The sequence below is a fragment of the Montipora foliosa genome, chromosome 1 (assembly GCF_036669935.1).
Source record: "Montipora foliosa isolate CH-2021 chromosome 1, ASM3666993v2, whole genome shotgun sequence".
Lineage (NCBI taxonomy): Eukaryota > Metazoa > Cnidaria > Anthozoa > Scleractinia > Acroporidae > Montipora > Montipora foliosa.
This window is the reverse complement of record NC_090869.1, coordinates 65,657,569-65,672,568: the sequence shown is the minus strand read 5'-3', so window position 1 is coordinate 65,672,568 and position 15,000 is coordinate 65,657,569. Positions and strand designations below refer to the sequence as shown.

The 15,000-nt window shown below is 38.4% G+C and overlaps 1 protein-coding gene across 1 annotated transcript in view; it reads right to left on the bottom strand.

Moving 5' to 3' along the window:
• LOC138005207 (uncharacterized) overlaps window positions 1–12,317 on the bottom strand; it is an 18,425-nt gene extending 6,108 nt beyond the window's left edge. Inside the window, exon 1 of the mRNA XM_068851469.1 lies at window positions 12,157–12,317. Within this exon, the coding sequence (XP_068707570.1) occupies window positions 12,157–12,208 (52 nt within the window). The 5' untranslated portion in view covers window positions 12,209–12,317. The remainder of the gene's footprint in view (window positions 1–12,156) is intronic.
• Between the last annotated feature and the right edge of the window lie 2,683 nt (window positions 12,318–15,000).

Sequence of the window (15,000 nt, the reverse complement as noted above, 5' to 3'; positions counted from 1 at the left end):
TGGGGAACAGATAATGTGAGGAACAGATTCGTTGGGTGCGCCTGATTGTTAGGATCCGATTTAATACCCTTTTTAAAAACTGGAGTTACTTTGGCCGTTTTCCATTCGCTTGGGTATATATCCCAGTGAGGATGGACTTTAAGAATATGGCGGTAAGCGAAGGTGCGATAATACCGGCCGCCGTCTTTAACAGTTCACTCGGAATCTTTTCAAGACCAGTGGCTTTTTTATCGTCAATTTTCTTTAAAAGGTTTAATACCATGTCGATACTCGGAGTTTGCAGAGAGAACGATTTATCAGTGGTTTCCAGATAAACTTTAGGATTTACATCTGCACCGGGAATATCTTCTGCTAGTACTTGCGCAATATTTGTAAAGTGTTTGTTAATAGTTTCTGCTATATCAACTGGATTACTAACAATGTTATTGTCACCTTTGATCTCCAAGATGTTGGACGTCTTGCCGCTGTGACCGGAGGTTAGCTCGTTAATTAGGTTCCATGTTTTGCGCAAATTACCTTTATTAGTCTCCAGGTTGTCAGAAACGTAGTTTCTTTGCGAGCTTAATTGCTTAATTTAATTACTTCCGAGTATGGATTTGGTTTACTGGATTTTCTCCGTCCTTTTTGATTGGCCAAAGTAATTCCTTTGGTTTTGGTTTTACGACACTCAATTGAAACTTGCTCCATCAACTTTGCGATTTATAAATCGCAAAGTTCGTAATCTTGCGATTTATAAATCGCACCTAAATTGCAATTCGCACATTTGCGATTTATAAATCATACTTTGTGATTTATAAGTCACAAAGAGCGATTTATATAAATTTGATATAACCGCAAACTCATGAAATTCATGCCTGCGGGCTCGTGGTTCTATATTGAGTGAACGAGCTCAAAACCAAACCGGCGTACATGTTCTTATCGGCCGGTGTTGTCAATTTCTGCCTTCGGCCCGCGAGTAGAGCAGTTTGATTTTCGCTTTGTAACCATTGAGTTGCGAACAATTTAATTTAATTTTCAAAGAAAATTTGTTGCCTGCAAAGTACGCAATTCAACGATCAATTTGACCTATAATTAATGGCTGTATCTTGCAAAATAAAAATTCTACAAGTGAAGCAACTTTCATGTGCGAGAGAGTTTGATTGCCCATTACATGTTTAACACTGCAAAGTCTGAAAACGCTTTGGCGATTTTTTACTTGGCACTGATTTTATTCAACTTAATTACTGTATATTCCTGTTAAAATTGCGGCCGTTCAAAAATTACAGCAGTACTTTCCATTTTATTGCAAAACACGTCGACATTTACATTGTTGTTGGAGATACAAAGTGTGCAAGTTTTATTGTTATTGTATTATTGTTAGTTATATAAGCTGACTTGCAGTACTTTCGAATAAAAAAAATGACAACGTATTGTTGGGTATTTTGGAACTCTGATACAAATCTGAAAACTATGTATTATATTGTCAGTCTCGTTGGCACTAAGCGATAGCTATTACTGGTATGTAATATTATTTATTCTATGTTTTACTGCACTAGGGGTGAGTCTAAGGCCCAGTCCAAACGTCGAACTTTTCATGTACCGAACTTAAATCCCTAGCTATTTGGATCGACAAAAATTGTAAAGTTCACAGGGTTGATTCAAAGGTCGAACTTATCACTAATCACGATGTACAGTGCTTTCGCGAAAGAAGGGAATTGTGGGACGCAAAAATAAACTATACAAATACACGCACTTTATTCGGCACATGAGAAGTTCGACGTTTGAATCGAAGTCGCTCCACAGTAGATTTTCCCATGTAGACCACTCGAACTTAAGAGCAGTTCTCTGAGAAAGTCAAGCAAAGTTGGAAATGAAAATTTTTAACATCCCCTTCATTTTCTGTGTGGATGTAGGTTGTCTGGATGGATGAACGGAAACAACCATATTAGGGCCAGCTGACGTATCGTTGCCGTGGCAACCGCCATTGATCATGACACCCTTTGAGCAGGAATTTTACTATCAAATAGTTAACATATATATGTCCGCTTCTCGGATAGATGTGAGCCAATTCTAATGAGATTCCACCAGACAGTAGGGCTTTGCTTCTAATTACTAAAGGATGCTGTGAAGTATTTTGACTTCTAGGAACAAGAAGAAAATACTTGCACTATTATGTTACCTGTCGGCCATTTTGAAAACCGCAAAAACGAGCACAACCTTTTTCTCATTTTCTAGCAAAGTGTTCTTTTCCGGGTCACCACGTTTGCAGGAGGGATAATAAAGTTATTATAGTCCCTAAATATTGGAAAACTAGTTTGGGGAAAATTATAGTTTGCCACAAATTTGATGAAAATTAGAAATATTTGAAAATTGACCAAGTTCAGACTTGAATTGTTTCGCTCCTAAATGGTTTAGAGATATTGTTTAAGCTCCGACAATATTTTAAGTATCCTATCTGTAAAGTGCCATGGATTTATGAAGCTTTAGATACGCTTAGTTTGATAATATTCAACTAAAGGAAAAGCCTATACCATGCAAGTTTTTGTAATTTGTACATTTTAATCGCTTCCGTTTCCCCTTCGTTCGTTCCATTTTCTCGACCAAATTTAAATGTTAAACAACAGATCCAGATAATGGTGCATTCAAGCCGCATACACATCACGAATATAACACGCTTGACATTGTGGTGCACTGAAATCCATCTATGTAAACTGTGCCCCGTTTACTGGGAATAACACTTTGATGAACGATACTATTACTATTTTACCTTACTATTTTATTCTTCTTGCGTATTCACTCAGTTACAACGGGTGTGTAAAGAGCTACTCTGAAAACTCTAAGCAAAGTTCTAGTTAATATACCGCATTCCCTAACATTGTGATTGGCCGAGCACTTAAGGTTATTCCGGCAAGGTTGTGTCAATCATGGAGCGATGATTATCTGGAAATAATAAAATTTATGCCTGTTTATCTCGAGACCACATATCAATCATAATTTCATAACTAAAAAGATGTATTGTCTCTTGATGATACAGTGACTGCCAAACACTAAACACAAAGCCTCCGACAAACTCCCCAATGCAGCATTGGGTGCAAGGGTGCATCCATTTAGGAGACTGAAACGATTCTAAACTAAAATTGAAGTTCACTATAGATAGTTTTCACTGTCACGCAATAAAAAAATAAATCGAAAACCATCCAGTGGAAAAAGTTAAGAACTCGTGATGTTGTAGAAGATAAATGAAGAAGACACTTCTCTAAGTTTTAGGCCTGTGCGTTTCCCCAAACTTCAGATATTCGTCGAAATGTTTCGCAGAAATTTACAGAGCCTAGTATGAAAACGCCATGTTGGTGAACATCTGTGGTGCACCAATATGGCGGCCGGAAAATAGTGTCAACATCTGTTACTTACTTTGGCTATCTAGGCGAGTGATCATCTGTACTGAACAAACAGCTATTTACCTAAGCACTTTTCCTAATGCTTTGAATTCTAAAAAGGCTCAAAACCATGAGATAAATATATATTTCTCAAAAAACTCGATCGTCGCCTCGCGTCACGCACCGCTATAACTCAGAAATTCAAAATGCTCTGGTTTCCAAACGAAGCACGCTATTGAGCTTTAAAATAGCAAATGGATACAAATTTACCGCCTCTTATGCCTGATGAGGATAAAAACTTTCGTGGCTCTTTAGTTTTAAATTTTCGAAAATGATGACGTCACGTGAAAACGATCCTCAGTTCTGGGTTCTGCTCAACAGGGAATAATAATTCGATCATTGTTCATCATCAGCAAGGTCTAGCAGCAACTGAAGCATCGCGTCTTGGCCTGAACGTTGGCGGATGATGCCGTCTTTGCCAGGGCAGAGCTCATTTACTATCGCCAACGGCCAACTTCCTCGATTCTTGTCTTCTTTCTTCACAATAACAGCATCTCCTGCTTTTGGTCGAAATTTAGTCGCCTTGTTTGTAAGGTTGTGTTGTTCCCTCAAAGCTGTCACGTATTCTCTCTGCCACCGTCCCCAGAGATTGTCCTTGCAGTTTATGAGGAATTTAGCACGTTGGCAGACGTGCTAAATTATAGTAAGATGGCATTCAAGAACACCTTCTAGTAGGAAGGGTGACGGGGCGAACTCGAAGAGCACTCTTGTGAATCGGTAGGTCTGTACATCGGATTCTAAGTCAGCCTGCCAGTGAAAACGTAGGAAGTCTCTTTCACTTTCGTGGATTCGAATTTGCAAGAAGGCTTTCTTAATGTCTCCCGCTAACACTACTGGGTATAGTCTCTCAGCTGAATGGGCCTTATCACGGTTTTCGACGCCATCTTGACGGGTAGGCAAAGCGGTCAGAAATTACAGTGTTTGTATGGGAATCCGATTGCAAATAACTTCTTCCAAAATTGAATTTTTCACAATTTCTGAATCGCAACGTTAAAATACTAGGTAGAAGATTGTATTCACCAAGTTTGAAGGATGTAGCTTGGCTAGAAGACGCTCAGTTAATCTTTTGAATTTTCCACATATTTGTCTGTAAATTTGGCTGGGTAGACAAACGTCCAGACGCGGTTCGCGGGGAAAAAATTTAAAGACAAATGTATGGAAAATTAAAAAAAATTAGCTCAGGGACCTACAGGAGAGCTAGATCCTTCAAACTTGCTGAATACAATCTTCTACCTAGTATTTTAACGTTGCGATTCAGAAATTGTGAAAAATTCAATTTTGGAAGAAGTTATTTGCTATCGGATTCCCATACAAACACTGTAATTTCTGACCGCTTTGCCTACCCGTCAAGATGGCGTCGAAAACCGTGATAAGGCCTATTAGGACGTCCAATGATTTGTTTTGCAGTGCCGGTCCTGGGTGCAGGCAATCATTAAGTGACGGTGAATCGGGTGTCGCTCTGGCTGAAGCGTCACACACGATTCGCATCTTTGTATTTTCGGCAGAATTGCGTATCACGCTTTTGTGAGGGATGTAAAACTCTTTCTGTGACTGTGATGCCTTTTCGATAACACCTTCTGCCAGCTGTTCTTAGATTATAGCATCATACTGAGCGGTCAATCCTTCGCGTTGTAGTTTCTTGTTGAGGCTCTTGAGCCGTTTTAAGCTTTCTTCCTTGTTTGAAGGTAGTCCTTTGTGGTTGGCTTTCCACGGGAGAGTGGTCTCGTACCAGCCCTCTGGCGAGCCCGTCAATCTCTCCTTGAATTCATCAAACACCGATGACTGATCATGATCTGGCGTGTCACGCAAGCCCAGGACGTCCAACCTGCACAAATCTTCAACGTCGGTTTGACTCGTTTGGGTCAGAAGCATGATATTTTTGTCAAACTCTTTTCCCGGAAACATTAGAAACCATCCGAACTTGGTCAGTTCAGCGATCGGGTCATTATCTTGTCCGATTCTCGGTCTGGTTTCTGTTTTGATTCATACGTACTCTCCCCACTGCTTAAGACTACGTGCACCGGAAGTCTGGCTTTTGTGTCCTCGTCGTGAACGTAAACGCCTCTCAGATGGGGTTTTTTGTTGATAAGTTCGCGATAATTGGGATTGTCAATCGACAACAGTTCTGACTTGTTACTTTCACGGAAAGTGTGAATTGGTGGTTGACAGATTGGAAACTTAAATCGTATTCTTCTAGGGTTGCGACCTTGGTTGACATTAACATATCAATTGATCTTGTTTGAGTGGCAATAGGCTTCAAACGAACGAACGAACGAACGAAGAAGATCTATCAACTTTGCCGACACATATGAACTACCCGCTCCAGAGTCGATTAATTGTCGGCATTTTATTTCGTTGACTCGGCTCCGCTACGATAACAGGAAACGGACCCTCTCCGATTTGGTTTGTCGTCAAGGCAACCCCTCTTGTGACTGTCGTCGAGTTGTTAGCGTCGCTAGCGGGATGTACTGCGTCACGGATCGACTTGTGATGGCGTTTGTGACAGATTTGGCAATCTGACCTGCTAGGACAATTGGATGCGCGGTGATTTCCGGACGTTCAATTAAAACACAATCGCTTGTTAAGAAGAATTTGTCTGCGATCTGACAGGCTCGTGACCTTTGTACATTCGATCGGCCGGTGACCTTCGCCAAAATACACACACATACGCGGTCTCAGATCTTCACGTTGCATATGATAAATTCTGGTCGGGCGCAGATTCCTTTTTGCTGATAGTTCTTGTTCGCGCTCGTTTCATGCTGTTGTATCTACTGGGTCTCTTCTTACCCACAATCGAATAGCTTCTCTTCACAAAATCCCAACTCTCTCAGTCTGGGTCGGTTTGCACGAGGCAACTTGTCAAGCGTCATCAACACCGCCCCGTTAACCTGCTCGAGTATCTTATTCGTGCCTCATCAGTTTTCGGTCGATTTTATGTCCAAGAAAGCAGATAAATTGCAGAAAATTTTAGTTTCGCATCCAAAAATTTGTAATCAACGCTAAAATGACCAAATTTTGCCTGGAAAACATATTTTAAAAAAGACAACCACACTTTTGAATTTTCGGAACATGATTCGATGTTTCAAACATCATCTCCAGCCATAGAGAGTGTAACATTAAAATTTTTTTACAAGATAATTCGTATGTATATATAACTATCAATACAATGATTCTTTGTAGATTAAATGTTCGTTACAAGTACGTAAAATTCAAACGAACCAACAATATTATAGAGAACACAACTGACATAACGGTAAAAGTTTAAAAGTGTAATGCTAAACTGACATGATCTACTTGTTTGTTGAGTTCGGGTTTCAACCGCTCAATATGGAAGCTCTCCTTGATTTTGAGTTGATAGAAAGAAGTAGCATTATCAATAATTTTGAAGCAAGAAACATCACAATTATCGTGACAATTTTTAGAAGAACTGAGATGCTTGAAAATATGAGAATTTTTGTCCCGGAAAAGGTGCTCATTTACACGTGTGTAGAAATGCCTGTTGGTTTCACCAACGTAGCGAGCACCACAGCCCGCACAAGTAAATTTGTATACAACACGTGATTTGAGAGAATCCGGAGTGAAATCCTTTGGACTAAAAATGTTGCACAGTTTGAATGGAGAGAAAATTACTTTAACATTTAAATCCTTGCAATACTTGTTAATAATAGATGAAATTTTCTTTCTGGTATAAGTTGAATAGAAACCGATGTAAGGTAGTTTGTAAAAATGGTAGTTGGATACATCATGTTTAGGGGCTTCTTTTGTAGTAACATTTCTAAGATAACCTTGAACGGACTTGTCAATTAGCCAACTGGGAAACATATTACGTTTCAAAATAGTAGTTAGAGTATTGATATCGTTTTGAAAACCCTGAGTAGTGTTGTTAATTTTATATGCCCTGTCGATGAGAGTTTTAATTAATTAACCCTAATTTGTACTGAAAGGGAGTAAAACTGAAATAATTTGTAAGTAGACCAGTGTAAGTCTTTTTTCGAAAAACAGAAGTGATACAAGAACATTCATTGTTACTTGATCTCTGCTTGGATAACAATACATCTAAGAAAGGCAGTTTGCCATCTGTTTCTGTTTCCATTGTAAACTTAATGTTGGGATGGCATTTGTTAAGGTATTGAACAAACATATCTGCATCATGAGAATTTTGAAAACAACAAATAATGTCATCTACGTATCTGCGATAATATAATACTTGGGTACCGGTGTATTTTTCCAACCAAAGTCTTTCATAGTGACCCATGAAGAAATTGGCTAATACAGGGGCTAAAGGTGAACCCATTGCCACTCCATCTATTTGATCGTAAAAGCAACCATTGAATAAAAAATGAGTGTGGCTAGTAGCAAAATTGAAGAGTTGTTTAAGAGTTGTTTAAGATAAGGCTAGTGACATCATAGGAAACTAGAAACTTGTCGCTGAAATCAAACTGTTGAATCTCTTGGACAAAAGAAAACGTATCTGTAGCACAAAACTCTGAGGATATGTGGGGTTTAAGCAAAGAACAAAGATACTTAGCTAAGTTGTAATTGTAAGTGCCTATAGATGACACAATGGGTCAGCGACAAGTTTTTAGTTTCCTATGATGTCACTAGCCTTTTTACTAATATCCCTTTATCTGAGACGATTGATTTAGCTGTCAACGCCATAATTGATGGTAACATGAATCCTGACCTAAAACTAAGTAAAGTTCATCTTAAACAACTCTTCAATTTTGCTACTAGCCACACTCATTTTTTATTCAATGGTTGCTTTTACGATCAAATAGATGGAGTGGCAATGGGTTCACCTTTAGCCCCTGTATTAGCCAATTTCTTCATGGGTCACTATGAAAGACTTTGGTTGGAAAAATACACCGGTACCCAAGTATTATATTATCGCAGATACGTAGATGACATTATTTGTTGTTTTCAAAATCGTCATGATGCAGATATGTTTTTTCAATACCTTAACAAATGCCATCCCAACATTAAGTTTACAATGGAAACAGAAACAGATGGCAAACTGCCTTTCTTAGATGTATTGTTATCCAAGCAGAGATCAAGTAACAATGAATGTTCTTGTATCACTTCTGTTTTTCGAAAAAAGACTTACACTGGTCTACTTACAAATTATTTCAGTTTTACTCCCTTTCAGTACAAATTAGGGTTAATTAAAACTCTCATCGACAGGGCATATAAAATTAACAACACTACTCAGGGTTTTCAAAACGATATCAATACTCTAACTACTATTTTGAAACGTAATATGTTTCCCAGTTGGCTAATTGACAAGTCCGTTCAAGGTTATCTTAGAAATGTTACTACAAAAGAAGCCCCTAAACATGATGTATCCAACTACCATTTTTACAAACTACCTTACATCGGTTTCTATTCAACTTATACCAGAAAGAAAATTTCATCTATTATTAACAAGTATTGCAAGGATTTAAATGTTAAAGTAATTTTCTCTCCATTCAAACTGTGCAACATTTTTAGTCCAAAGGATTTCATTCCGGATTCTCTCAAATCACGTGTTGTATACAAATTTACTTGTGCGGGCTGCGGTGCTCGCTACGTTGGTGAAACCAACAGGCATTTCTACACACGTGTAAATGAGCACCTTTTCCGGGACAAAAATTCTCATATTTTCAAGCATCTTAGTTCTTCTAAAAATTGTCACGATAATTGTGATGTTTCTTGCTTCAAAATTATTGATAATGCTACTTCTTTCTATCAACTCAAAATCAAGGAGAGCTTCCATATTGAGCGGTTGAAACCCGAACTCAACAAACAAGTAGATCATGTCAGTTTAGCATTACACTTTTAAACTTTTACCGTTATGTCAGTTGTGTTCTCTATAATATTGTTGGTTCGTTTGAATTTTACGTACTTGTAACGAACATTTAATCTACAAAGAATCATTGTATTGATAGTTATATATACATACGAATTATCTTGTAAAAAAATTTTAATGTTACACTCTCTATGGCTGAAGATGATGTTTGAAACATCGAAACATGTTCCGAAAATTCAAAAGTGTGGTTGTCTTTTTTAAAATATTAGTAACACTTGTGCTATCCAGACCATTTGGAAAACATATTTTACTGTTATTTTTCTTAAATTTTTTCGTTCAACTTTTGCTTTTATAAATTGTTTCAGTTGTCTGTAAATAAGTTATATGCTGCTGGAAAGCTTATTTTCTTAGCTTTAAAATGATGTATTTTTCCCCCTAACTTTAAATATTTTTTGAGAAAAAAAACATTTTTTGGCGATGGCTGATTTACCGTGGTTTTCTCGCGGTTGGGAAAGTAGGAAAAAGAGTTAAAAGATGCAGAAAAAATGTTTGCCCAAATTCGTCCCAGACGAATCATGCGTCTCTAGTATAAAAACGGCCAATATGACTTTCCCCAAGTTAGTCTCTAATATTTAAGAACTATAATAACCGCATAATCTCTGTTGCAAATTCAGTTACGGAATAAAGAATACTTCGGGAGAAAATGCGAAAAATGATGCGCTCGTTTTTACCGTTTTCCAAAATGACCGACACCAAACATATTAAAGCCAACATTTTTTCCTTATTCATAAAAGTCAAAGCAGTTTTGAAATATCCTTTAGTAATTAGAGGCATAGGTCTCCTCTCTGGCGGAATTTCATTACAACTGACTCACATCTTTGTGCGAGGTAGACACACATATTATGTTGCCAATTTTGAGGGTCAAGACATAGGCTTGTGGCTGTCATGATTAATGACAGTTACCATGGCAACGGTAACTCAGCTGACCGAAATATGGTTGTTTTAGATCATCCTCCCAGATAACATATCTTCACACAAAAAAGGGGGAGTGTAAGATTTCCATTTCCAACTTCGCTTGACTTTCGCAGAGACCTGCTCTTAATTCTTGGGTAGATCCAAATTAGATGGGTCCAACTTAATTGATTCAAACGTCGATCTTTTCATGTACTTGATTAAATGAATTCGCCTTCGTTGCATTTGAGCAGCCCAGTCAAAATGATTTGTAGTAGTAGGCAAGCTGGCTATAGTAATAGGCAGCAGAGGCCAAAGGATTTGCATGCTAGGGGGGTGCGGGGGCATGATCCCCCGGAAAATTCTGAAAATATTGGCTTCAAATGGTTGAATCTGGTGCATTTTAGGGTAAACTGAGCCCCTAAAACAGTAACAAAGAGTCACACAAAACTGAAGTTATATTCCGCCAGAAGCATTATTAGAAAAAAAGGATAACTATAGTACAAGCAAGTACTTGTTATTAACTATGTAAGTGAGAAAAAAATTAAAATTTCAATCGATTTCAATTAAACGACAGTTCTCAATTTACAATGAATGTTTCGACATACTCATGTCATCTTCAGTTGCAAATGAGCTTTTTTAACGGTTGTACACTTGAATTTATATTAAGGTACGTTACAAAATTACGTGTCAGAACTTGCGTACAATTTGAATATGACGTATGAAATGCGCAGGAAACAAAAATAGCGCACATAGCAATAAAATAAAGGACAAAAGAACAGCGTAATTAAAAAGAAAGAGACAAATCTAAATGCCTCAACTGCTGATTAAGGATGGGATTTTCCCACTTAATGTGCAATGCCTCTTTGATCTTAATTTGGAATTTTGAGGCGACAGAATCGAGGATCGTGAAACATTCTGTATTACAAGAGTCATGACAGGCCTTAGCTGACTGCAGGTGTCTGTAAACTTGCGAAGACTTGTCCGACAAGAGATGCTCATGAGCACGTGTACAAAGGTGGCGAGTGGTCTCGCCAATGTAGCTGGCATTACAGCCAGCACACGAGAATTTATAAACAACACACGAACGTAGACCTTGCGGTACTGAATCTTTCACGCTGAACATGTTTTCTAAGTTTAAACGTACTAAAGACCAACTTAACATCTACATCAGCTTTACAATAATGTTTGAGTAGTTGTCCTAACTTAGTCTGGGCGATTTCAGAAAACCGGCCAACATAAGGGATGGATGAGGCGTCCCGCCCAGTCAGAGAAGGATTCATTTTCTTAGAAAGATACCTGTGAATAATCTTGTCGATGACCCACGACGGAAAAGATTTTTCCGTAGTAAGAAAATAAGCTTCTTGACGTCCAGATGAAAACGAACCCAGGAATTATTGGAGTATGTCGAAACATGTATTGTAAATTGAAAACTGTCCTTTCTTTTTTGAGAGTTATTGTTACTCTGCTATCTTTACGTCTGTTTGGAAATATATTATCTCAATGTAAAGCTATGGGTTTCCGAGGCTACATACCTGATACCGTACGAAAAAATTTAGGAATTTGCGGAGACCCTGCGCCAACGTCACCAGATCGTTTAGATGCCATTTTGTTTGTACTTGCAACAACCGTGAACGGCAGAAGCGATCGTGTGCTTCACCTTAGAACTAGAAGAGACCTTATAGCCTGAGAAGCGATGAAGGCTAGCAGTCAGAGCAGTGTGCAGTCGAAACGTGGTAATTAAAGGGACAACATAGAGAAAGAAATATAATGAAAATATAATGATGAAAAACAACTCGAAACAACCTCGTCCTGAATACAAGTCCAACAAGTGTGAAGTAAGCGGCAGATATTTCGACCGGCACATTTTGACTGGACTGAAAAGTTCGACGTTTCAGTGAACTGGGCCTTAAAGGTTTTACACGGGAGGCTTCGCCTTCCATTTCCTCGATGCAAACAGAAAGGGTGCGGATGAAAAATGCATTTTGCCATGAAATCGCTTACCGGCTGGAAGCGCAGCGGAGATAAGTATGGCAGCAACGAACCACAGCTTCATCTTGAAGAGCTTGATGTTTCCTTGAGAGTAAAAAGTTGCAAAGTGGAGGCGCTGTCTCAAAGTGTCGAAGAGGTGGCTGCAACCTTACGCTCTTCAAACACACCCTTTGTAAATATGTATATTGCTGTCAGCCAGTCTTAGCAACTAGGCAACAATGAACAATTGTTTGTGTCCCTTGTTCTAAAGTCCAGAACGACCCTCGGGACGGTGATAAATGCCACGGTTTTGCACGTGATCAGAGCGTGGCTGAGGCTGGTGGTGCTAGTTCTTGAAAATTGCCGGTTTTCTCTGTCACACCATCATCGAAACCATTCAAAAAATAAAGCCAAGAATCAAAGAGATAAAAGAAGATGAATTTTCAAACAGTCTCACAAAGGTTCAGGTCTGTGCGATGTTTCGTGCGGGAGATATTGGAAGAAATGTTTTACTCGAATTTATAAGGCTTTGTATGGAGACAGCCAGTAGTCGTCTTCTGAGGGCTCATAAACATCTATGTTAGTACTTATTCTCATACAAGGACTGTTCATATTGCAAAATCTCTGCGGATAAGTCACTTTTTTAACCTACGTGATAGCATTGTCGACCACAATTTTAATATCGTGTCACGCAAAAGCTTAGAAATTCAACCTTGCTTTATCACAAGACGAAAAACCCTATCAAACTGAAAATTTGTGAGAAGACAATTCTTCAGCTGTTCTAATAACTAACCAAAGTAAATTCTCAAAAGGATTGATAATCCCTTGCTTTCGAGTTTTGATGACGTCACGTGAAAACCAACACCAAGACCAAGAGCCTGTGGCTAACAGAGAAAGGAAGAAAAAAGCTCCATTTTTAATTTCTAGAGGAACAGAATCGAAAACCTAGTGGAGCGGAAGGTTCATAGGTACATCTACAGTGTTAAAAACATGCAAGTATTTATGGTTTTACAGGTGTACTGTTTATGTTTATCTGGAGGTCGTCCCGGAAATATTATATAAGGGAGCTTAAGCAAGGACGACGGCGACGGCTACGAGAACGCCACATAACAATAGGTTTAATTAGCAAAAACAATGCTTCTTCACGCCCTGCACGGGCGTTTTACATTTTGATACATTTCTTTGCCGTTCTCATCTTGACAACGACGTGAAATGATCAAATTTGAGGTTGTGTGGAGGACGAGAGCACCCGACGATGACTTTTCAATTTTCTCTCTTAATATCCACATCGTTCTCACCAATTTTCTTCTTGGAATGTGGACTCGCATTTTCCATGCCGAGCGACTTAAAGAATGATCACAAAATTATGGCAGGAACGGGAAGTAATATCTTCAGACAACGTTCTCGTAGCCGTCGTCGTCGCCCTTGCTTAAGGTCCCTAATTATTGAGCGTATAGTCACTAAAACATGAAACGACCGAAAACCACCAAAAATCAACCTCAAAAACATCTACAACCACTCAAAAACAATCGAATAGTTTCTAATATCAATGATATTGCAAGTTTAAAATTAATTTATACTATTTTAACAAAGCTGCACTGATTCATATGATCACAAGAGTCCTGGTGGACATTTTTTTACAAATATATAACAAATTTTAAAAATACTCATCTAACTTTTTATAGGACATAATTCCCTATTTTATTACGTTTAGTGGTGTTGTGTAAACCACAAGAATTTGAATGGAAAGTTCTGACACATCTTCGTAGGTAGTAGCCAAAACGCGGGGCCGGGGCCGGGGTCGGGGTCGGGGTGTCTTTTTTTCCCCAATTTGGTTTGTTTCAATTTTTGTCGTTATTCTTCTCTACTATTATTTTCGAATGACCGGCATCTGTCCTTCATTTATGGTGGAAATTAGTTAAAAAATTAAGGAACCTACGGAAAGCTACGAAAGGTCTTAAATTAAGGGACATCTCAGATTTTTTCTAAATCGGACTTGTTTTTTTGTGTTAATTGTAAAATCGAAGTTGGTTTTTGCGAGCATCTAGCTTTTTCTTTCCAAAAATCGGAGTTTGTTTTTCGAAATTAAGAGAATTTCCGAAATTGCTGAAATTGGAGTTTATGGAATATACGCCAACTGCCAGAGACACCGAAGACTCACTGAGCTCCACACTTTAAAAACAGAATCACAGTTCCACGATGATCGTCAAACAGTCACACAACGTTCTCATTTGCTTGTTTGTTTGTGCTGTTGTCTGACTGTACTACAAACGGTTTGTAGTAAATAAAGTCAGAGTCGCACAGGAAATTGTCAGCCAATTCTATTCGGACGTCAAGGGATTGAATTCAGTTTTACAATAAAAAACACTACAACATTGAGATCAATTTTGCGAAAATAAGCAAATTAATGAGAACATTGCGGGACGATCATCATGGAACTGTGTCCACATTTTGTTTTGTTTTAATTGTATTGCGGAGAAGGTTTTTACAAAATAAACATTAAAATGGGGAACCCAGCGAGTCTTCAGTGTCTGTAGGGGTTAGCATATATTCCCTGCAAAAACTCCCATTTGGCAAAAACAGACAAAAATGTCCCTTTCGTAGCTTCCGTATCTTCTTATTGTTTTGACTTATTTCACTACCATAAATGCCTTCATTTATGGTAGTGAAATAAGATGCCTAACATTCGAAAATTACAGTACAGGAGAACAACGACAAAAATGTTTTTAAACAAAAGAATTTGGAAAGAAAAGACACCCCGACCCCGACCCCGACCCCAGGCCAGCGTTTATGCTACTCCATATCTTGGTAACACACCAACAGAACCATGTAGAAGATAGGAAAGGTTACGTTTATACAAACGTTGGCCGTGTAGCA